The sequence below is a fragment of the Natrix helvetica genome, assembly GCF_964273705.1.
Source record: "Natrix helvetica genome assembly, chromosome: 1".
Taxonomy (NCBI): Eukaryota; Metazoa; Chordata; class Lepidosauria; order Squamata; family Natricidae; genus Natrix; species Natrix helvetica.
Window position 1 is genome coordinate 103,783,512 of NC_138548.1, and position 25,237 is coordinate 103,808,748.

General features: G+C 36.0%; 1 protein-coding gene across 1 annotated transcript in view; it reads left to right on the plus strand.

Annotated features, from left to right (window-relative positions):
- SCUBE2 (signal peptide, CUB domain and EGF like domain containing 2) overlaps positions 1 to 25,237 on the plus strand; it is a 60,711-nt gene that overhangs the window by 16,466 nt on the left and 19,008 nt on the right. Inside the window, exons 6-16 of the mRNA XM_081939253.1 lie at positions 787 to 903; positions 4,788 to 4,877; positions 6,743 to 6,859; positions 11,412 to 11,534; positions 15,673 to 15,789; positions 17,177 to 17,299; positions 17,810 to 17,920; positions 21,464 to 21,550; positions 22,656 to 22,760; positions 23,083 to 23,238; positions 23,582 to 23,785. Coding sequence (XP_081795379.1) covers positions 787 to 903; positions 4,788 to 4,877; positions 6,743 to 6,859; positions 11,412 to 11,534; positions 15,673 to 15,789; positions 17,177 to 17,299; positions 17,810 to 17,920; positions 21,464 to 21,550; positions 22,656 to 22,760; positions 23,083 to 23,238; positions 23,582 to 23,785 — 1,350 coding nt within the window. The remainder of the gene's footprint in view (positions 1 to 786; positions 904 to 4,787; positions 4,878 to 6,742; positions 6,860 to 11,411; positions 11,535 to 15,672; positions 15,790 to 17,176; positions 17,300 to 17,809; positions 17,921 to 21,463; positions 21,551 to 22,655; positions 22,761 to 23,082; positions 23,239 to 23,581; positions 23,786 to 25,237) is intronic.

Below are 25,237 nucleotides of genomic sequence, written 5' to 3' on the forward strand. Positions count from 1 at the left end.
ACTTTCTTTGAAGATGTTTCGCTTCTCATCCAAGAAGCTTCTTCAGCTCTGAGCTGAAGAAGCTCCTTAGATGAGAAGCGAAACGTCTTCAAAGAAAGTCCAACTGCCTCTTGAAAAAGCATCTTGGGACAACCATTACCTGGATGACTGAGAATCTCAATAGACATTACTACAATAACTTGGTTTTTATTGACACATCAATTTTATACAATGTAAATCAACGGAGTTAAAATTTAATGTTTAGTATTAGATAACTAAATAGCTATTTATTATTAATAATATTGGTAATTATTATTAACTATTAATATTATCAATTATTAACAATTTATTATTATATATAGTATAACATATAGCAAGTATAAGGGTCACTGGTTATGAGATGTGCAACAGGTAGCCGTATAAATTCATAAATACAAACATATAATTAATTCAATTGCCTTACATTAATTGTTAAAAGAAAGAATGCCAATGTCTGGAACGGTATAGGGTCTCTTGCTTGTGCAGGGAGTTGGACTAGAAAAACTCCAAGGTCCATTCCGACCCTGTTACTCTGTTATTCTTTAATTTTGTTCCTGCCGTTGCATTTAATAAATATTCATTTGGGAATTATGTTACAAGGATAGATGATTATTCTGCTAAAATAGTTCATAGGCCAACAACCATATAGGACTCAAAGATGCAACATTCAAGGGGGAGAGGTCCTGAGCTCAGGATTGGTTCTGACCTCAGAATGATATATGTACTTTATAAATACTTCAGAAGTTTAATTGGATCTTTACTTTCCAGTAACTTGCAATCATGGAAATGGAGGCTGCCAGCACAGTTGTGAAGATGCAGAAGATGGGCCTCTCTGTGGATGTCATCCAGAGTACACAGTGCATGCCAATGGGAAAACATGTATTGGTATCTCACTTCTTTTCTGCTACATTATGTGTAGACAGGTTGTAAATAAACATGTGACAGTTTCTGAATGAGTGATTTCTCTCAGTAAATGTGTGTGTGTGTGTGTGTGTGTTACAACCCCTGGTATGCCCAAATATGGGAGGGAACTCACTACTCCCCCTTTCTGTCTATCGGCTCACTACAGGAGACCATCCAGGCAGAAAACCATATTTTTAATGTTGCATTTTTATATTTGTGTGGTATTTGTGCTGATAAATAAATAAAGGGAGACTATTATAGATCTATTTCAAGCTATTTAGCTCTCAGCTGATGGGAGCTAAATAGCTTGAAATAGATCTATACTAGTCTCCCTTTATTTATTAGCACAAATAACACACACACACACACACACACACACACACACAGACACATATGTATGTATGTATGTATGTATGTATTGTATTGTATTGTATTTGTGCTGATTATATATATATATTGTATTTGTGCTGATAAATAAATAAAGGGAGACTAGTATAGATCTATTTCAACCTATTTAGGTCTCATCAGCTAGCCATACCCTTACTGGGAATTGAACCAGTGCTGTATTGCATATTAGGCCGATGTAATTGCCATTAAGCCACAGGCTCTCTTCCTTATCAGCTAGGCCAGGGAAATAGGTATGTATTTGTGTTACAACCCCCGGTATGCCCAAATATGGGAGGGAGCTCACTACTCCCCCTTTCTGTCCTTCGGCTCATTACAGAAGACCATCCAGGCAGAAAACCCTATTTTTATTTTTAATGTTGCCTTTTTATATTTGTGTTGTATTTGTGCTGATAAATAAATAAAGGGAGACTAGTATAGATCTATTTCAACCTATTTAGGTCTCATCAGCTGGCCATACCCTTACTGGGAATCGAACCAGGGCTGTATTGCATATTAGGCCGATGTAATTGCCACTAAGCCACAGGCTCTCTTCTGTAATGAGCCGAAGGACAGAAGGGGGGAGTAGTGAGCTCCCTCCCATATTTGGGCATACCAGGTGTTGTAAAACAAATACATACCTATTTCCCTGGCTCAGCTGATAAGGAAGAGAGCCTGTGGCTTAGTGGCTAAGACTCCTGCCTAATATGTAATACAGCCCAGGTTGAAATCCCAGTAAGGGTATGGCTAGCTGATGAGAGCTAAATAGCTTGAAATAGATCTATACTAGTCTCCCTTTATTTATTTATCAGCACAAATACAACACAAATATAAAAAGGCAACATTAAAAAATAAAAATATGGTTTTCTGCCTGGATAGTTTTCTGTAATGAGCCGAAGGACAGAAAGGGGGAGTAGTGAGCTCCCTCCCATATTTGGGCATACCAGGGGTTATAACACACACACACACACACACACACACACATGTATGTATGTATGTATGTATTTGTGCTGATAAATAAATAAAGGGAGACTAGTATAGATCTATTTCAAACTATTTAGCTCTCATCAGCTAGCCATACCCTTACTGGGGTTCAAATCCCAGTAAGGGTATGGCTAGCTGATGAGAGCTAAATATATATATTACAGTTCACTTAAAAATTGCAGAAAATCCAAATAGTTTGCTTACAAATGAGAAACGTCAGGGGTGAAATTCAGCAAGCTCTGACAGGTTCTGGAGAACCGGTAGTGGAAATTTTGAGTAGTTCGGAGGACCGGCAAATACCACCTCTGGCTGGCCCCAGGAGTGGGGAGGGAATGGAGATTTTGCAATATCCTTCCCCTGCCACACCCACCAAGCCACGCCCACCAAGCCACGCCCACAGAACCAATAGTAAAAAATAATTGAATTTTACCACTGAGAAATGTGTTGGATTGGGGTTAGTCACATAACAGCACATGTACATAACAATGGGCTTTGATGATGCGCCAGACTAATTATAATACAAACTTCCATTAACACCAAAGGTTTTCCCCAACCTTTCTGGCTCAGCTGTGGTGGCGGCAGGCAGGGGAGGGGAGGGACTGGTTTTGTGCATACAACATAATCCCACACATGGGCAAATGAAGCTTTGCATGCTCACCAGCTGGATGTTTGGTCTGGTTCCCAATGGGCTGCAGACTGGTACCAGTTCATGGACCAGGGGTTGGGAACCCCTGAATTAAAATATTCCCTTTTAAAATAATAGAGAATCTATAGACTACTAAAACTGTTATGTCTGTAGCCTTTAATTGGGCAAAATGTGCATTGCAAGGTAGCAATTTTTGAACCAAGGTACCTCAAATGGGCTGATTTACTGATGCATCCAAAATCCAGGGAAATGAAAATTTGAAAATGTTATGAAATATTTTATGAAATAGAGATTATCATAAAACATAATGTGGCATAACACAAAATGTCATAAGCATTCCCTATGGTCAACTTCTGATGTTTGGCTTGTTCCATACAGTTCAGCATGGGTTACTTTCAAAGTAGATACATTTCTGAATATCTTGCTGGAATTTAAAGAACTTTTCCTGTACTTTAGAAGCTCTGCTATGGTTGAAAACATTAGAAATGCTATTCTAAATTCTCTTGTCACGAGGGTAGAATGAACTTGTAATTAAAATGATGAATGAACTAAGCATTATATATTAGGCATTATATACTGTATTTCGGTCAAACATTAGGTTGGAGTAAACATTAATTATTTGTACTGTAATGCTGTTAACCTGATACCTTTTTCAGACATAAGCAGTGAATTTGAACTTTGGTGCTTTCACTTGAAGAATTGATAGTAATAGCATTTAGGCTTATATAATGCCCCATAGCTCTTTACAGCACTCTGGATGATTTACAATGTAGAAGCTTTATTTGCATATTGCCTCCAATAATTTGGGTTCTCATTTTACCAACCTCAGAAAGATGAAAGCCTGAGTCAACCTTGAACCGTGTCAAGATCGAACTCAAGGCTGTGGGCAGAGTTTGCCTGCAGTACTGGGCCACCGGGCCACCAGGGCTCCTTAAAGATTAAATATTTAAATTGATTAAAATATCAACATATCAAGAAATCCTCTATTTGGCATTACACCATAGACTCAAAATTTAAAAATTGGAAATGATCCTAGTGATCACCCAGTCCAATCACCTGCCCAGTGCAGGAATCCACTGTGGCATCCCTAAGAGATGATTGTCCAGCCTACTGTTGATGAATTTTACAAGTAATCATACATTGTATCAGGTACTTTATGTAAATTAAACTTGCTGCTTATTGACTATAATACCTGTACGGCAAAGGAGATCATCAGTGTAATAAGAGCAGGAAGGGGATTCTAAAAATAGTTGCAAAAGAATAATCTGAAAACTTTGGCAGGAAAGAACATCATTTTTTAAGGCGTGGGGCGGGGCGGAGCCCAAGATTGCCAAAGGAGCTGCTGTAAGAAAATATATTTTATAAGCAAAGGGAAATTCATTATCCCCTAAGAAGGTTTTTTGAGTTAAAAACACATTTACTAGAAAAACACATTCCAGATAAAATTGAGTCAGAAAAAAAAACTTATTTTCTACAATTCTTCATTTTGAATGGTAATTTTCTTTTACATAGTGTGCATCAAATAGAGATACAAGAGTTGGGTCACACAGGATTACTTAACTATGGTTTGCTGATATCACACTCCGTGGGGCTTACACCATAGGCTAAGCTGTATAGCATGACAAATAACAAAGGTTGGGTTAAAACAACATGCCAAGTTAAAACCAGGTAAACATGCAGTATAAACCCAAAGGGGGTGAACCTATAATTCAAGCAAAGATAAAGTCTGTCATATGACAGTGATGAAAATCCCTTCAAAGTTACCAGGTAGATAATTATTTTCTTAACCAAAATGTATTAGTTTTTATACCTTGCCTGATCATTTGATATTTCTTTTCTTTTCCGTACTAAGAAAGAGTAGAAGCAACCACAGAAATCTCTGAAAACAATGTTACGGCAGGAGCTGATGCAGACAAACGAGTGAAGCGGCGACTGCTTATGGGTAAAGAGATGTTCAGGTCTGATAGTTATTTGTAAGAGATCTCCAAGCTTTGCTGTATGAATAGCACGAATAACAACCACTGCTCTAATGAGTTTACAGAAACTGAAAATTCTTATTCCACCTAATGAAATTAATACAATTTCTACGTGCTTTCAGTTCAATACAGTTAAACACTAATTGTCCCTGCGACTGCAGAGCTTCTCAAATTCTGTATTTGCCAGTTGGGGATGTAATATATTCAGAAAAACTTTTTCATAGAGATACAGTGCTATTTGTTAATTACAGTTGCAGTTTCTGTTTCAAATATGTAGAAACGTATAGAGCTAATTTATATTTCTGGAAAAAGGCAATACAGCTTTTTTAAAATTATACTTCAATAAATTTCTCAAAGAATGAAATTAAGAAAAGAAAAAATGGGAATGAAAAATAAGGAGGGGCAAAGGATAAATGGAAAAGACAGAGAATGAAAATAAAAAGTAATTTCTTATTTTCTTTGATACGTTACAAATATTTTAAAATATTTTATTATTTGTAGAAATTTAATAAAATATGATTTAAAAAAGCAACAAACTATGGAGGATATTGCAGGAGAAAATTAAATTACTTGATTGTCAAAAATTACTTGATTGTTCCTCAGTATATAGCTATTGTCCCACCTAATTTTCTTAGGTGGGATATTGACATACAATGAGGAATAATCAAGTATACTTGCTGCAGATAAAATGCTACGACAATGAGCAGAATGTGCCCCAACAAACAAATTGATATGTAGAAAATATATGGATACCTCAGAGAAAAACAGCAGCCTGGGATTGTAGCTATTGTGGAAAAGTTGGATTCTAGATATCATTGAAGGAAGAACTGAACATTGCTTACAATAAATGTTTCATTTAACAAACTTAGAAGAAAAGGATGTTAATTAGACCTGAATATTAATGAATAGGATGTTATATATAATAAAAGGATCCTAGTGGTGCATCAGTGGAATTTTATACATATCTAAAACAGCAACCAGATGTTTGTAGCATTCAAAATTTGGTAAACAGAAGTCAGGAAATTGTGAGCTTACTATGCTGCTTTTAAATGCCCTTATAAGCCCATGTGATGAAACTAGAGTACTATGTATCATTTTGGTAGGTATAATGCAGAGATGGGTTCCAGCAGAGACTACTGTCGGCTCACCCAGGGACGCATGCACGCTTAATGTGTGCGGCATGTGCCTGCACAATACAACTAAAATTGCTCTGTGCATGCGCAGAAGCTAAAACCAAGATGGAGGTCCCTATGGCGCTGCCGGGATAACCAATATGGGGGCGTGGCAGGCCTGGGTTGCTTCCGTTTCCAGTGACCCAGGCCCCCAAGCTACTACTGGAAGTTCAGCCGAACCGGTAGCAATCTACCACTGGTATAATTATATTAGAGGCAATATGCTTCTAAATATTAACCATTGAATATCAGTCGTTAGGAAATACATATGGGAACCGTTAATCAAATCCAGTTTGTAGAATAGAAACTTTGGCCTGATCCAGTACAGATTTTCTCAGATTCCTATGGAAGCCAAACTGAATATTCATCTGTGGGTAATTCTCCTTATAGTTAACCTATTTTGATTTTTTTTAAATGTTTAAAACTGAAATTACCTGTCACATAATGTCTCTGGAATTCTTGGTGCCCTTTGAACTTGGTTTAGAGATCACCAAGACATCCATGGCTCAAACCGTTCTGAAAAAAAGTGCTGGATGTGTTTGTTTAACATTAGAATATGATTAGAATTCATTCTGTTGAATAAATAAAAATATCTCATTTCAAATTGTGTTCTAATACTTTTTTTTCTGCAAATGCCAAATTGTGTTCCTTTTCCTTAGAAACTTGTGCAGTAAATAATGGTGGTTGTGATCGTACCTGTAAGGACACTTCAACAGGTGTCCACTGCAGTTGTCCTATTGGCTTTACTCTTCAGCTTGATGGGAAGACATGTAAAGGTAAAGTTCAGTATTTCTTGCTGTGTGCAAGCTGAACATCTAGAGAGGATTCTCCAAGATCCCAGAAAAGTGCAATATTGCAAAGGCAGTTAAAAAAAGAAAGAAAATCTGAACTAGGAAAGCAGTGTACAAGGAATTGCTTTGATTGTTCCTATGCTGAAATATGTATCTGAAAAGTTCAATTTGTTCTTTGTATTCAGTTCAAGGTTATGACCTGTCCTGTAGATTGTACAGTGCTAATACAACTCCAGAGCTTAGAGGCAGAGGACCTCTGTATGTAGCAGACTAAATTACATTATTCCTGCATATAACATCCTGTAATAAAACACCTATTTATAACAACTACTTCTAATGCTACACAAAGAAAAAAACTAATAGTCATTTGATTATGTAGGCAGAAACACAGGACTTCTGTTCATGTTGCAATGTTTGCAAAAGAAGTGCTTAAATAGCAACATTACCTTCTTGTGAGAAACAAAGTGACTCTAAATCTGCAAATATTATATTTTGTCCTGAAACTACACAATATTCCGACTGTTTTATATCTGTCTGTCCATCCATCTATATATAGATACAAATACATAAACATACATACACTACACACAGACACACACATACTGAAGTTCAACACCTATTGTTCCTGCCTTATTTAGTTTTCTGGCCTTTTGGGGGAAGTTCATTCTGTTTCTCTAAGAATGAATGCATGGTAACATAATACTTCTTGGAACAGAATTCTCAGTTTCTTCATAAGCTGTAATGTGAGTTAAATTTACAGAGCAAGTATACAAACTGAAAGTTAGTTAACAGTCAAAACAAATAATCTGTAATAAGCATTGTTTAACAAACAATAATAAAATAGTAATATACAAATGTAAAAAATGTGAAAGCTTGATTGATTCAACTGTTTATGATGAAAGTTTAAAAGACAGGTAGTCTTCATTGAACAACCATTCAAAGTTACAATGACACTGAGGGGGACTTCTTCATAGCTGCTGCTGTGGCATTGCCCCTATGGTCATATGATTGTGATACAGATGTTCGGCAACTGGCTTGCACTTACAGCATTCTGCATTCACGTGATCACCATTTGCAAACTTCACTGTAAGTTTCCGAGAAGCAAAGTCAATGGTGAAGCCAGCAGGAGATCAGAGATGGCAATCATATGATCACAGAATGCTACACCACACTGAATTTGCCTAATGACAACCTCTGGGATTGCTGGAACTATCATGTCAGCATAATTATGTGATGTCACACTTTATGTTCACATTGCTGGGTGACAGAGTTGCCATTTTCAACTACCATTATTAAGTGAAAATTATCTGTAAATGAAGAATACAAAAGTGATGTGAAGTTTTGGAAGTGGTACAGGAAATTTTTCATATTGTCAAGAATGGATCTTAAGAAAAACAGAAATAGGGAGACAAGGAAAGAGATGAAAGAAGCTGGAATTAAAGAAGAACAACTGTGAAGGAACACCCAAAGATGCTTTTTTTCAGCAGGCAACTGGACTTTCTGGTTTTTTCTTTTGAAGACATTTCACTTTTCATCCAAGAAGCTTCAGCTCTGACAGGACAGTGGGGAATGGAAGGATTTATATTCCTTGCAGACAGCTGGTAATTTGCATTCTTTTAATAATAATAATAATAATAATAATAATAATAATAATAATAATAATAATAATAATAATAATAATAAATATTTATTTCTTAGCCGCACCCTCTCCTGAAGGACTCGGGGCGGCGTACAATGAAACATATGAAATAAATATGTGGACAGAACAAACATATAACAGAGACATATACCGAGACATATACAAGGAGGAGGTCGGCTGATAAATAAAACAATTAAAATACAGTATTTAAAAACCCCTAGATAATTAAATATAATTAAAATACCCAGTAAAAACCCGTCAGGAGCGATATGGTTAGATCAAAGTTGAGCCAGGCCAGCTGCTTAGAAAAGGTGGGTCTTAAGCTTAATACGAAAGGAGCGGAGGTCAGAGGTATTCCTAATATCTGGAGGGAGGTCATTCCACAGGGCTGGGCCCGCCACAGAGAAGGCTCTACTCCTAGGCGCCGCCCCCCGACACTGTCTAGTGGACGGCACCTGGAGGAGGCCCTCTCTGTGCGAGCGGATTGGTCGCAGGGATGTATGGGGCAGAATACGATCCCGCAAGTAACTAGGTCCTGAGCCATGGAGCGCTTTAAAGATTATTATCAAAACCTTGAAACGTACCCGATAGACCACAGGAAGCCAGTGCAGCTCGCGCAGGAACGGTGTCACATGGGAGTACCTAGTACTCCCCATAATTACCCGCGCGGCTGCGTTCTGGACCAACTGTAGCCTCCGGGTGCATTTCAAGGGAAGCCCCATGTAGAGAGCATTACAGTAGTCCAAGCGAGACATCACCAGCGCATGAGTGACTGTGCCTTTTAGAGGTAGTTGTAGCACCTGGAGGTTTATCTGTGTCCTCAGGATCACCTGAGTAGGGCTCCTGGTTCCTGTAGTCTGCAGTTTTTCCTCTGGAAACCCATTCCTACTCCCACACCATTCACAGGGTGTTCACCCCAAATTGTATAGCTAAAAGTTGTCATCTGAAAAAGCACCTTTGGGACAACCATAACCTGGATGACTGAGAATCTCTGCAGACTTTTAACTGTGAAGGGAAGTACAAGTCCTATATGAAAAAGTATTAGAAAAGAAGAATAATTTCACAAAAGAATGAATAGAAATTGGTATGGAAAAATAGAATGACAGAAAATAAATAAGCTTTGCATTACAATAACCTGCATCAAAAATGCAAAACATGTGAAGTTTGTGTCATCATATGTTCTCTTCTTGTAGATGACAGTACTTAAGAGTTTTAGAAGCAACTCAGGTTATCTCTATAACAGGCATGCTTTGTGCTCCCTTCTGTCTGACAGATGCTTTCTTATGTTCGAAAGTTGCTATTGCTTTTACTGCTTAGAGATGTGTTTAAGAATGTGTTTGTTAAGATATTAACTAAAAATGAAGTGTGTACAGACACACATCCCTCAGTGACAAATTTATTTTTTGTGAGAAACAAAATATGAGTATAGACTTAAGTTATTGTGGCCTTTCAGTTTAATTCTCAGAAAATATCATTAGTGATACATAGAGTATGGAGGATCTAATTTTCTGAAAGAATAATGAAGTCTAATTGTTCATTATTGCAAGTAGGGTATGTGCAGCAGATTGCTTGTTCTGGTCAACTGTATGTTTAATATCCTCTCTGTTTCATACAGAGAAGTGTTTTCCTTGGCTTTAGGTAATACTATACCGTCTATGATTCTGGAAGCCTTTCCTCTATAAGACCACTTCCCACCCTGCTCAGAGATATCAACTGACTCGGTTCTTAATGTTGCATTATCCCATGTACCAATCTTAGTTTAGTTTCCTTTTCTATTAATGCCTGCTTTCTATGAGGAGATTCATTTTTCTAAAATAGAAAAGAAGGTTGCTAAATTCTGCTTTGTAGCAGTTGCTCTAAGGAAGAATTGAGTGCAATGCTGGAGTGATTAACTTGGAATCGGCATTGCTATTGGATTAGATATTCTTACGTATTTCATTAGTTGCATTTTAATTGTTCCTATTCCTTTCCATCAATTTTTAATCTTATAAAGGTTTTGCTCTTCAACCGTAAATAAATATATAACTTCGATGTAAATTGCTATAATGAATTATGGTATACAAAAACATGTACCGGTGATAATAGCAATTGGAATCAGGATTGCCATTGCTAAGCAATGTGGTTGTAAAGCATGACATCATGTGACCACATTGCTTGGCAACGGCAATCGTAATCCCAAGATGCATGGGTTGTTAAATGGGAAGCAGTGGGTATCCCAGATAAAGAGAGTTACAGGATTGGAGGAAGTCCTAGGAGGGCCAGAGCAAGCTGCATTTGAGTTTGGAGACACCTAGAACAGGCCACGTGCAAGCACAGGAAGGCCAGTGGGTAGATGGTGTGACAGGGCAGATGGAGAGACTGGAAGGGCTTTATAACATTTGAGGCCATCTGGTGGATGGCACAAGGTAGCAACTTGCAACCTATGCCACAGGTTTCCCCATCAATTTTGCTTGTGAGAATTCAGCAGGGAAAGTCAAAAATGATTATTGCGTAACCGTGGAATTAAGGTTGCCATACATGCAAGCCAGACAACAGGCTCCTGAATCACAATCACATACATGATCATGGAGGCACTGCAACAGCCAGAAGCTTTTGAGGACCAACTGTAAATACCATTGCATCTACAAACAATCATCAAACAGGTGCTCAGGAAGCAAGGACTATCTATAATCACATTTTAAACCTTGTGGTTTAAAACAAGACAGTTGTTCCAAAGGAGATTCTTTTTTTAAAAAATAGTGCAAAGCTAGAAGGAAAAGATCACCTCAGTCTTGCATATGTCTTAAATTAAAAGACTCTTGACTGATTTGCTTTCCAGGTTGTGATGCATGTTTAAATCTTTCAGGAAAAAGAACTTAAGCTCATTAAATCACTTATGATCCCTTTTCTTTTTCACAGACATTGATGAATGCCAGACCAGTAATGGTGGATGCGATCATTTTTGTAGAAACACAATTGGTAGTTTTGATTGCAGCTGCAAAAAAGGTTTTAAATTATTAACTGATGAAAAATTGTGTCAAGGTATGTGTGGAAGGACACAATAAATATATATATATATATATGCTGACTGGCTGGGGAATTCTGGGACATTCTTGAAGTTTGCACATCTTAAAGATGCCAAGGTTGAGAAACACTAGCATAGGGTATACCTAACTACTGGTAAATGAGTTTCAGATCTTTTTGTCAGCGTTCTAATTTTCCATTAATTTCAGAGAGAGAAACTTAAACTATGTATGGATTATGCTTACATTTGCAGAATGATTAATTAGCATGAATTGATTTAATGAAATGATCATAAGCAGAGATTAATCTGTTTGGTAAGTATAATTCACTTTCACAATAACCATCTGGAACAATAATTAACTATGACTTTCTAAAAGTAGAATTGATTGCTATCAGTAGAAATCTTGATTTGATTTTTCTTAGATTATAGGACAAATATTTCCTTTCTGGATGAGAATATGCTGAATATTTGCAGTTTTAGGTGAAAACAATCTATTTATAATAATAGATTTAATAATAATAATAATAATAATAATAATAATAATAATAATAATAATAATAATAATAATAATAATAATAATAATAATAAAAAATAAATGAAATTAGGCTACCAAACAGCCAAAGAAGCTGAAAAAATTTCACATTTATTATATATGGATGATTTGAAACTCTATGGAAAGTCAGAAATAGAAATCCAATCACTGACAAACACTGTCCGAGTATTCAGCACCGATATTTCAATGCAGTTTGGCATGGAAAAATGTGCCACTGTATCCATAAAAAGGGGCAAAATCACTACATGTGAGGAAATTGAAATGCCCAATGGCCAACTAATTAAATGCAACGAAAATGAAGCCTACAAATACTTAGGCATTTTGCAGTTGGATAACATCAAACATGGACAAGTAAAAAATATTGTCAGGAGAGAGTACACCAACAGAGTTAGGAAAATTTTGAAATCTAAATTAAATGGTGGAAATACAATCAAGGCCATAAATACCTGGGCAATACCAGTTATAAGATACACAGCTGGTATAGTTAATTGGACACAAGCTGATTTGGACATTTTGGACCGAAAAACAAGGAAACGAATGACAATGCACTACAGTTTACATCCACGTGGTGACACTGATAGACTATACCTGCCCCGAAAATCAGGTGGCAGAGGATTATTACAAGTGAAGCAAATAGTTGAAGAAGAAAAACATGCACTAGCTGATTATTTAAAAGAAAGTCAAGAACATCTATTAATCGAAGTAAAGAACAAAAATCTACTGAAGGCCCAACAGACGAAACAAGAATACAGAAAAGATGTGATAAAATCAAGAATGGAGAGTTGGCAGAACAAAGCCTTACATGGTCAATTTCTGGAAAAAATAAAAGATAAAGTGGACAGTGAAAAAACTTGGTTATGGTTAACAACAGGTACATTAAAGAAAGAAACAGAGTCACTAATCCTGGCTGCGCAAGAACAAGCTATCCGAACAAATGCCATTAAGGCCAAAATCGAAAAATCCTCTGATGATGCCAAATGCAGACTCTGCAAAGAAGTTGATGAACTGTTGACCACATACTCAGCTGCTGTAAAAAAATCACACAGACTGATTATAAATTGCGGCACAATTCAGTAGCACAAATGATCCACTGGAATTTGTGCAAAAATTATAATATTAAAACAACAACAAACTGGTGGGAACATAAGCCTGAAAAAGTCACCGAAAATCAGATGGTTAAGATCCTGTGGGATTTTCGTATACAAACAGACAAAGTACTAGCGCATAACACACCAGACATCACACTGGTTGAGAAAAAGAAGGTTACAATCATAGACATCGCAATACCAGGTGATAGCAGAGTTGAGGAGAAGGAACATGAAAAAGTCGCGAAATACCAGGACTTAAAAATTGAAATCCAACGATTATGGCACAAACCAGCAGTGGTAATTCCAGTGGTAATCGGCACACTGGGTGCTATTCCAAAAGCACTGGAATTACATTTAAAACAGTTAAAACTTGACAAAATCACCATCAGTCAAATGCAAAAAGCTGCACTGCTTGGATCTGCACGTATATTACGAAAATACGTTACAACGTCCTAGGCCCCTGGGTGGGGCCCGACTAGTAATCAATGCCAAATCCGGCAAAACAACTGGCCGCTGTGATACAATTGTATAATAATAATAATAATAATAATAATAATAATAATAATAATAATAATAATAATAATAATAATAATAATAATAATAATAATAAAGCTGAATGCTGTAAACTTAATACATGGGCAGTTCCAGTGATTCGCTACTCAGCTGGAATCATCAACTGTACTCTGGCTGAACTGGAAAACTTGGACCGGAAAATATGCAAACTTTTGAATATGTACCACGCTTTACATCCACGAGTGACATTGACAGGTTGTACCTGTCAAGAAAAATAGGGGGGAAGGTGGCTATTGCAAATCCATCAAACTGTAGAAGAAGAAAAATGAAGTTTGAATTATTATGTGAACCAAAGTACAGAAAAATTGCTGCAGGCTGTGAAAATGGAGAACAGCATAAAAACAACAGAAACAAAGGCAGAATATAGGGAAAAACAGCTGGATGACAGATTAAATAGATGGAAAACCAAAGCTTTGCATGGAATAGTACTTGAAAAACATTGAAGGAAAATGTGATGACAACTTGACATGGACATGGCTTAAGATGGGAACTATCAACAAAGAAATGGAAGGTTTAATACTGGCTGCTCAAGAACAAGTACTACAAACTAATGCCATGAAAGCGAAGTTACAAAAATCCACTGACAACCCAACTGCCGACTGCGATAACAAAGTCGAAACTGTTTCACATTTAATATGTGAATGCAGCAAAATTACACAAACTAGACATGACCGAGTTGCTAAATTAATCCACTGGTCATTATGTAAAAAATATGATTTACCTGTATCCAGAAAGTCATGGGAACATAAAGTGGAAAAAGATATTGAAAAAGAGAAGGTGAAGGTCTTGTGGGACTTTTGAATACAAGCGGATCGTCATTTGGAGCACAACATACCAGATACAGTATACAGTTTATTGATATCACTGCTCCTGGAGATGCCAGAGTCAAAGAAAAAGAACTAGAAAAAAATAATGAAATATTGCGACCTGGCCATCAAAACTACACAGCTATGGATGAAGCATGTAACAATGATATCCATTGTTATCGGGGCACTTGGCACCATGTCTAAGAATTGTTCAAGATACATCAACAAATTGCAGCTTCCTGCCACAACACCAGCGGAACTGCAAAAAACTGCACTACTCGGAACATCTTATATTTTAAGAAGGTACTTGGTTGATACCTAGGACGCTGGCAGAAAACCGTATCAACCATTAGCACCAGTCACTGGTATTTGTAATGCATTTTTGAATGTTCAGTTGGCTGAGTTTCATGTTTAATGAATAAAGTATATAATAATAATATCAATATTCTATTGATAGCAATGGATTGAATATAATTTCAGCGGATGTATTGATAGTTTACCTTGAAAATTATTATTGCCTTTTTGTACAAATTTTCTAAAGTGACAAATGTGACAATTAAGACAAATACAAAATATAAATCCAAGCCTAAATATTATAATTTAAAACTTCATTTACAAGGTCACAGTGAAAGTTCTTGTGCATATCTTCTCCACAATTCACATGTCAGCCTCTGATATCACTATTCAGCTGCAAGCTCTCTATAATCCAAAACTCTTTTGACTGAAGGTAAATCTAGGACTTGTATCCTGGACAATGCTTTATAGCAGTGTCCCTTTAGCAGAATGTCACATATGGGTACTCTCAGCTGATGGAAAAGGATGGAAATTATTTTCACTGTTTCTTTCTCCCATTGCAGCCTTTTTATCAAAACTGGTTATATTAGGGAGAACGGGGGTTGCAAAGAGAAAGGGAAACTTCTGCTAGCGGGAGTATCCTATGACCAAGTCCTGTGTAGGCAATTGGCTTAGATCTTAAGTGCTGAAGAGGAATCCCAGCAGGTTTTAATGAGGCAGAACAAGCTTAAGGGGGGGAAATTGGAAGTGTTCAAATCTACCTGTTCTAGTTGCCCAGTTTACACTGGAAAAGCTACTTCCATAAAAAGTGAAGTAATAAAGCATCCCTTTTAAATTACAGACATTGATGAATGTTCTTTTGAAAGGACATGTGACCATTTGTGCATCAATCATCCAGGCAGTTTTGAATGTATTTGCAATGAAGGATACATTCTTTTTGGCTTCACACATTGTGGCGGTGAGTGTATATAAACATATTGCTGGCATTTTCTTTGGAATTCTATTTTTGTGATCTCAACATGAAAAGGAAATGTGCATTTCAAACTCTTTGCTGCAGATTTTTGAGATTATTTGCCTTTTTACTTTTTGGGTGGTTTGAAGTAGGAACCTGACTCTGTACACACTGTACTATTTCTTAAAGCAACTTTTCATTCTTATTTTTACTGGAAAGCAGCTGTGGGTTTTGGAACAAATAGTTGCATTCCACACTTGGGTACTAAGAGCTGGATTTTGCAAATCATGCTTGTGAAGTACTGTTGGTAATACTAATTATGGCATGTAGCAATTATCTGCATGCTAAGCCAGAATGGTTTTTAAAAATGGGTAATGTTTGTTATATGTAGAAGTCAGGTAAATAAAATAGCTTTAAAAGAAAAAATAAAATAAATTGTGGAGAAATTTGATGAAACAGGCATCCAGGAAGAGTAGGAACCTACAAAAGAAATGGCATCACACATGCATTTGCTTCAGTGTATAAGAGCTTTTAATTATTGTACAATCAGTAAAAGGAGCAAGACAAAACTATCTCCTAACAACAAGAACTATTACAACCATTTAGGGTGAAGCTTACACATAATGTAGCAAAATTTTGCTACTCTTAGAGAAATAAATTTATCTTGATTGTTTAACAAAGTACCCTGGAAATTTAAATGAAAGGGATAATAAACTGGTGGTCAATGTCCCCATAGAACGACAAGCCCCCAAAATAGTTGATAATACAGTAGTTCTTGTAGTTAGGGATATTTTGTGTTGTTACTAATATTGATTATACTTTCATTTATCTATGTCCAAATATAGCTTCTGTCTTTTAATTATTGTTAACCCTATTTCCTTAACTGTAAGCAACCTAAATGGGAAGCAACTCAAAGTTGACATCTTTACCAAGATGAGGATGCAGTTCCTACATTTTATTTTAGAGCAAGTGAGGTTCTTCATGTTGACCCATTGTCTTCATTGAAATAGTCTACCTTACCCTCCGTTTTTAATGAAAATTGCTTAAAATCAATAGGGTGTGCTCTGTGCAAATTTGTTAAATTTTGGCTGTACAGATCTATGTGGTTGCTAAGAATTAACAGCAACTTGATGGCAAATCAAACTATCATCAACTGGGCACCAGTGATTTGTTCTGAACATTTTGTGAGACGCTTCCAGTAGAAGCTGGTCTGTGCGTGCAAATGCATGTTTCTAGTTTTTGGCAACTGTATTAAAATATCCATGCTGCAGAAAAATATATTAAGCCCTTTATGTATTGTGTGCCTGGCAGTAGTTATCCATGTGCACTTCTTTGCTAATTAGATTCAGAACAGAATCAATTTCTCCCCCACCCCCTCGTTCTTCTTCTGTAGATATCAATGAATGTAGCATGAATAATGGAGGCTGCCAGCATATCTGCATAAATACACTGGGTAGTTATCAGTGCCACTGTAATGCCGGGTATAAATTACACTGGAACAAAAAGGACTGCGTGGGTAAGATTCAGCGTCTCAAACCTTTTTTGCAGCTTTGGACCACTTGAAGACTGTACAATTCCCATAATATACACAATGTGTCTGTACATGTTCCTTTTATTACTCTCTTACTTGTGGCCAACCAGATTTCTTGGAACAATGCAGACTGAAACAATGAACGGTTTTCCAAATTGCATTCAGGTCTCCTAAAAGTTATTGTAGATCTATAGCACTATGTTGCTTCTAATTAGCTGATAAAACAAAAACAGGAGATACTTTCGGGTCTTTGATGCTTTCTTTCCTGTGCTTTTAATCTAGGCTGTTTTTGCTTCTGCAGTTGCCTGCATGACCCCTTCCCCCACCCCCAGCTTTTTATGATATACTGTGTGTATGTCTTCATTCCCAGTATTATGAATAGCATATGTGCAAATTGATAGTGATCGTGTAACATGTAGCTTCATATTTGCATTTTTACAACCATGCCTGCCATTAGCTTTCTTGTCCTGTGAGTATCTGTGTTTTGCTCTGTAGAAAGGCCCTTGTCTGATGTCCTTTCTCCCAAAGTATCTCTGCACTGCATTAAGACTGCTGGAAATGATAGATGCTTTTTAATCTGCCCCTCAGATGTCCATTTTACTTCTGGTAAGTAATGCAGAACATGGGGGATGTGGTTATTGTTGTTGTTATTGCAATTGTTATTATCCCTAAATTAGGGAAACAAGAATAACTTTGATAACTTTGATGTATTTGTATAATTATAGGAAAATTCACTTAGAACAGGTACCCCAAGATTTGCAACTGTTCATGTAATGACATTTTCAAATTATGACAGTCTCTGAAAAAGTTATGTATGACTTATATTCGTATTTATAATCAGTGGAAACCATCATACCACTAACTTAATGAGAAATTATGATGGCCTAATGAAAATGTTACTTATGATCTCAATTTGTACTTGTGACCATTACAAACCATCACACTAACCAACCCTCCCATCATGTGATCACTATTTGCAATGTTTTTATAGGTTTCTGGGAGGAAAAGCCACAGGGAAGATGGATTTGTGTAACCACCATGTTATTTGCTTAACAATGGTGACTTGACTTACAACCCTCATAGAAATGGTTATAAAATGGGGTCCAGTTACATGGTGACTAAATGCCCTCCAACAAAAATTTCAGTCGAATTGTGGAAGTTGAGGAGTGTGTGTAATAAATATATTTTAATTACATTCATTTTCTATTTCACAAATGTACATTGAAGCTTTTTCTTCCAACAGTCCTTTAGTGGCTCCTCATGAATGAAGCATAATATTTCCATAACCTAGTAGTTTGTATTATAGAAAGAAACAAGCAGCAAATTGTTCACCATTGGCATAGAAATCAGATGGCAACCTAGATCATTTTTAAAATTTGCCTTTAAAAGTGTTGTAAGAAAAATATATTTCATTACTGTATCCACAAGTTACTTAGCCACAGAAGTGTTGTAGATTAAAATGTATCTGAATTTCCTTCCTTGACAACTATCCTCTGCCAACTAGTCAAATAATGGACTTCTCATGAAACAGCATCCCATTTTGCTGGAAAATGTTATATAGGTGGTCATTTTCCTTTTTCTGATATTCTGGGTTGTTCATAGTGCATTTGTACTCATTTGAATAATGTTCTTACATGACTCCTCTTATGGGACATCAGATTGAAAGCAGATAGTGAGAAAAGGTTGATGAGGTCAATGATTTTCAGTCTGACTAAGTCAGTTGTGTGGTGTAGTTCTGCTGCCATGTATCCGTAGTCATAGACCAATGGACATAAAGAATCTTGTGACATTGAATGGAACCATAATTTCATGTTTTGTTTTTAGGTTTCTCTGTTTTAACTCCAGATAAAGTCATTTTTTTCAAACAGATCTTTCAGCCTATAAATACCATTCCCATTCTACAATTCAAATTGCAAATTCACTTGCATTGGAAAAAAAAAGAATGCTCTGAAAATGGCACAGAAGAGATGCACAGTCTCCAAGTTCTTAATGTCATCTCCAGGAATAGGTTCATTGTTATTTATGAGTTTGTGGAGTATGGTACATAAAATATAGCAAATGAATGTATTTTGTTTATGGTACAGCTATTGACCTCTGGTTGCAAGGTCTTAAAATGGTTTGGCAAAAGTGTGATTGAATCTCAAATATATGCAATTTTAGCTCTTTTATCGCTGCTGATTATTGCCACTTTTTATATGCTCCTGCTCCTGGATATCTCTTGGATACTATCTATCTACCTAGGATAAAATGATTGACTTTTCTTTAAAGCCTGAAAATGTAGAGTATGACAAATCTTGAAAGACTAGAAAGAAAAAAACAGCCTCTTCCATGTATGATATTCTCTCTCTCTCTCTCTCTCTCTCTCTCTCTCTCTCTCTCTCTCTCTCTCTCTCTCCCTCCCTCCCTCCCTCCCTCCCTCCCTCCCTCCCTCCCTCCCTCCCTCATAGCACATGACTTTCCATTGAAGATGATTCTATAAATCTTTGGCCACGAAATTCTGAAATATTGTCTTATAGCTTCCTCTCTGACTAGTGTAGGTGAAGAGAAAGATTACATTGCTTCAATAATTTCTAATCATTCTAATCATTTCACTGGGGTTTCTGCTAGAGAATATGCAAAGCGAAGTGTCTGGTTCCTGAACCTCAAATCCTTGCTGTATGATAAAGCAGTTAAGTCTGTTTTTATATCATATTATCTCGAATCAAGATGTAAAATCCATTCCTTGCCCCTTTACTCTGTCTTGAAATTTAGCTTTTCTAGAAGCACTGTGGTAGGGAGTTGATAGAATATTCACTCCCTTTTGTGAGCTTTCCAACCTTTTTTGTAAATTCTTTGCTAGGCTGTGGACCCTGGTAATGATTTAATGAAGAGGTATTTGGGCTTGTGTATCTTTGGGTTTGGCATGGATAGGTGCACTGTTTTTCATCCACCAGTGTGATTCTTTTGTGATTTGACTTTTCTTGGTTAGATCATTGGGAATTCTCTTGATCAGATTGTCTAGTTTCTATATTGGGTTGGTGTTACTGAGATGTAAGCTCTTTGTTCTTGTGTTCAGTCCATGATAACCATGTCATTGTCCACTGGTAGAATAGTGTTGATTTGATCCTTTAGGTGTTTTAGGGCAATTCTCTGCTTTGAGCTAGTTCTGCTTCTATGTTCTTCTGATCTGTCATATGATTGTGTGCCTTATGTTTTCTTTGAGAGCACCCAGGGCTCCACTGTTCTACCCTGAGTTATATTTGTCATCTTCTATTGAAATTCCGTAATTTCAGAACTGCAGTCTATTTTGATGGGAATTCTAGTACATAATGCCATGCATCAAAAGGGTGCCATGATGGGTAATGAATATGATCAATGTCAGATCTGTTTTATAGGAAAAAAGCACCATGGATTAAAAAACATTCCTTGTTATTATGCTTGCCAAGCTATAGATTTGTTTAACAAACATTTACATAAACATACAGATTCTATCTAACGCAAACCGTGTCTCAGAAATCAGAGGATAGGGGCTGTTAAACAGATAAAAGTGAAAAACCACTGGTGAAAAAAGAGGACATGCAAGTTACAAACTGTAATAAAGAATTTAAGACCGTGAAATAAGATAGTTTGTCTGAAATAAGTCAGACTAAATAAAACTCAGAAGACAATTTCTTTATAATCTTTCCCTCTCCCTCTCTCTAATTTGATAGTCTGATCTGACAAACAATACTTTTGATTTACTGTCTTCAATTTCAGAGTTAACTTGCAACAGTACAGAACTTCCATCATCTCCTTTAGTAAATGGAGTCTACAATATTGTGTAAATAATTACAATCAGTAATTATAGGTTTCATTAATTTATAAAATTTTCTGCCCATCTCTTATCCAGCAACTATAGATAACCATGACGATAATATAGTTTTGTAATTTTGAAGCATTGTTTATATATTAGTGTAAGGATAAAATGGTTGTGGTCCTTTATATGTTGCTGAACTATAATTCTCCGCAGTGCCAGCTAATATAAACCATGCTGGGAAATGTAGTTCATCAAAAGCTGAAGAGTCACAATTTTTCTCTTGCTACATCAGAATGAGATTTCAGGGGTATATTTCAGCCATGCTCTAGCATGTGTTTCTGTTTTATTGTATAGCTTTATGATCTGTCTCTTAGGCCTGGAAGATTCCTATACTATGAAATGTGGCAACAGTTTATCACCTAAGAAAAAAATACAAAATCCAAATGAATCAACTACTTTAGGTAATTATTTTATGTGCATGATTTCAAAATATATTACACATTTATGGCTGGTTTGTTTTTGTTTGGTTTTTGTTTGTAGGTCTGCTTGCCAGTAAAGGAAATATTGTTCATTTAGTAGATTAATCTGCCTAATTTTTCTTGTGTTTGAGCAGATTTAAATTTTCTTTAAAATAACTTTTATCTGTTTTAATGTATTCTTTTTGCATCTTGCAGCAACCAGAAAAATAGAAAAGGTATTGCTGCCTTTTTGGAGGGAAATAGGATAAATATTTTAAGGTACCGCTTGCATGTGTGCCTTTTGTAAGCATTTTAAAAACACATATATTTGAAAATATAGCTTTTAAATTTTAAATAAATTTTTATTTTTAAAATTCATCATGTCTTAGTGTTTTCACATCAAAAGATTTGAATCAACTGGTTTCAGTGTACAACATGCTTTTCTGTACTTAGCATGACACATTTGCTAAAGGCTAGCATGACACATGGCTTAGACTCATCATTTGCGATTAAAATGGATGAAAGTTGCTGCTGTACATTTTATTATTAAATTGATTAAACCCAGCCATAATCTATCATCAATGATTAACTAACCACAGTGTTTATGTTCAGACAACATGGTAAACCAAAACAAACTGCAATATGGGTTATTATAATAATCTGATTATACTACCCACTACGGTAATAATTTTATTTGTTTGGCTTTGTCTTAGAGACAGTGTGGTTTGTTGCAAGTTTTGCAGTTACTTCAAATATTCTTATAACCTCAGTGTACTATATATTTTGGCTTGGCTTGTTTGTTTGCTTTCATTTTTTGGCTCTCTCTTGAGATGAGGAGTTTTTGCATAGTTTATTTGTTTGCTTGTTTTATTCCATTTACATGGCTGCCTACTTGCCTTGCAATTCTTAGTGGCTAAGAAAAACGTAAAAATCAAATGCAAAGGAAAATGTTAAGATAATAAAAGAAAGAAAACTGAAGAGTAGATCCATAACCCATATACGTAGAGAATTAAATGAGGCATGTGGAAAACCATCTATATTACCTGCTTGGGTTTGGTAATGAATTCAATTAATTTGAAAATAATTATTTTACTGTTTCTTTCTGAAGATCTCTCTATCATCAGGACAACTGTAACTTTTAAGTTTAATCAAGGAAAATGTAACTTGAAAAAGAGTAAGATGTTTCAGGATGCTCTTCATCGTGTAATACCAGGTATGGATACAGTGCATAGTTTAAACAGTGGCTGTTTTTGTAGATCATTTATGACTTGATAGGATTTGTGGGTTTCTATTGATGTAGTGATTCACAGTTCTTCTCGGATTTGGGATATAACTATAAATGTTTCCAGAACAGTTGCTGGTATGTCACATGCTAAATGTCTAAACTGGTAGCTTCAGTTTTTTGTCATTTGTAAGCATCTGGAATTAATCATATAACCCTGCACACATTTATTCAGCAACATTTATTAAGCCTTAGCAAATGCCCAGTAACAAATTTGGCCAAGTTGCTGCTTCCTTTAATTTTGTCCACACAGAGAAACATAATTCAGTAATGGAGAACTTCTACTATGTAAACCTAACATGCAGTTCTGGCAAGAAAACTGTTGGAGACCTCGGCAGAATGAAGGCAGCTAGAGAAATGTTTATATCTGCAGACTTTGAGCTTGAAACAGACCAAAAGGAGGTGGCAGGTTGGTTGGAAAAGAACTGAAAGGCTTCGTTTCTGACAGAGCTTTGTTGCAGTTTGATCTTCGAGTTCTCTCTTTCATTTCCATTTCTATGCAAAAAAGAAAAAAAGTATCTCCTGTTTTGAAGCTTAAGAGCTCTTTTCCACATGATCAGAAAGCTACTGTGGCTAAAGATGTTATTGTTCCACATTAACTTGCCTTGAAAATTTCATCTCAGGACAATATTTGTTGCCATAATTTAGGCAGGCTGCCTTCTCAGTTGCTGTATCAGCTGCCTCTTTTAAGTAATATGGCTCTAGTCGTCCAAGCTTTCTGTTCCTAATCACTGCTACCTGCTCCTTTCTAGATACCTGTAATTTGAGCTGTGCACGTAAAAGGACTGAGAAAAGGCTTCGTAAAGCTATTAGAACTTTGCGGAAGGTCATCAACAAAGAGCAGTTCCATATTCGCCTGTCTGGTGTAGATCATGGCGTGGCCCGAAAGCCTCTCAGAGCAGTAGATACCCAGGATCCCTGCAGCCTAGGTCAAAAGCATGTGGATAACAAATGTGGTAAGTAGAATGATCAGAAATTAATATTGATGAAAACTTTCAGATGTGCATCTCATTCTCTTTGCATCAATTGGCACTCACAATATTACAAAATCAATGCAGCTATTGAAGGAATGACTACATCAATAAATGCCAGAATTCTACATTTGATAGCACTACAAAAATTTATTTGTGGAAAAATGAATATTATGTCAAGCTTATTTTTTGGGAGCTCAGTGTAAGTCCTCTTTGTTATCTCTATTCCGTTATCTCAGACATAAGCTTTGTAATTTATTTTCTATTCATTTTTTCAATTGTTTTCAATTATCTGAAAGCATCTGTCAGTTTCATAATGCTTAGTGCTGTACACAGTGTGAACTTTATTGTTTATTCCATTTATCACAAAAACATGGCAGATACGAAATATGTTTATTTAGGAACATGTGTATTAACTCCATGCGTTCATTGAACTGAAAGCAATGCAATCCTTGATACATATATTAAAACAAAAGCTCTAAAAAGAACTATGATTACAAAAGCCCGATGGAAATAGGAGATTCCAAAACAAATGTTTCAATAGCAAATTGGCAGGATTAGTACCTATATTTCAGATTAGATGGAAAACTAGCGAAACTCAAGCTTTTGTGTTTTCCTCTCTTCTATTTGGAAATATTCCCTTTTTGTTTATAGTATATCATACTATGCCATACCATTCAGGTCAACAATCTGTGCTTAATGTTAACTTTTGATTCTTTGAAATGTATCTACATGTCCCTTGGGAAACCTCAGGAAATGAGATGGGAAAACGCTCATACTCACCTCCAGATTTATGTGAAATTATGTACTATTCCATCGCAGGAATGGGCTTTTGAAGTAGGTCATGATATAATGGCTTCAGACCACTTGAGCTGGAGAAAGGAAGAAAGAATCCAGCCCTTGATTTGTATCATCCTTCCCTCTCTTAAGAAATTGCAATTTTAGTCAATTATTTCATTTTACTTTTTCATCTATGAGATACCTTTATGATATCAAGTAACTTAAAGAATCAGCAAATAAATAGTAAATAAATAAATAAAATTATTGAAAGCAATAAGAAGTCATTCTTCATCAGAGACAGATTAACTTGCACTAGAGTTTCAATCTTTTTTTGTTTATCCTGCCTTTATTATTAAATTAACTCAAGATGATGAACATATCTAATACTCCTTCCTCATTATTCCTATTTTTATTGTAATTTATTTTTTTTAATTTTATCTTATTATCTTATTTGTTAAAAAAGATAAAAATATAGGAACAAGTACACTCAGCATGTAGTTTTGTTCCTACTAAGTTTTGTATGTCTGATGTTCAGTGTATTGCAACTTTTCCCCTTTTGAATAACAAGGTCTTGAACAGAATGGAAGAGGCTAATAAATTTTCTAAACTAGAAATAAATACCTAACTGCTTGTACTGTTTCAGGAATAATAGATTTA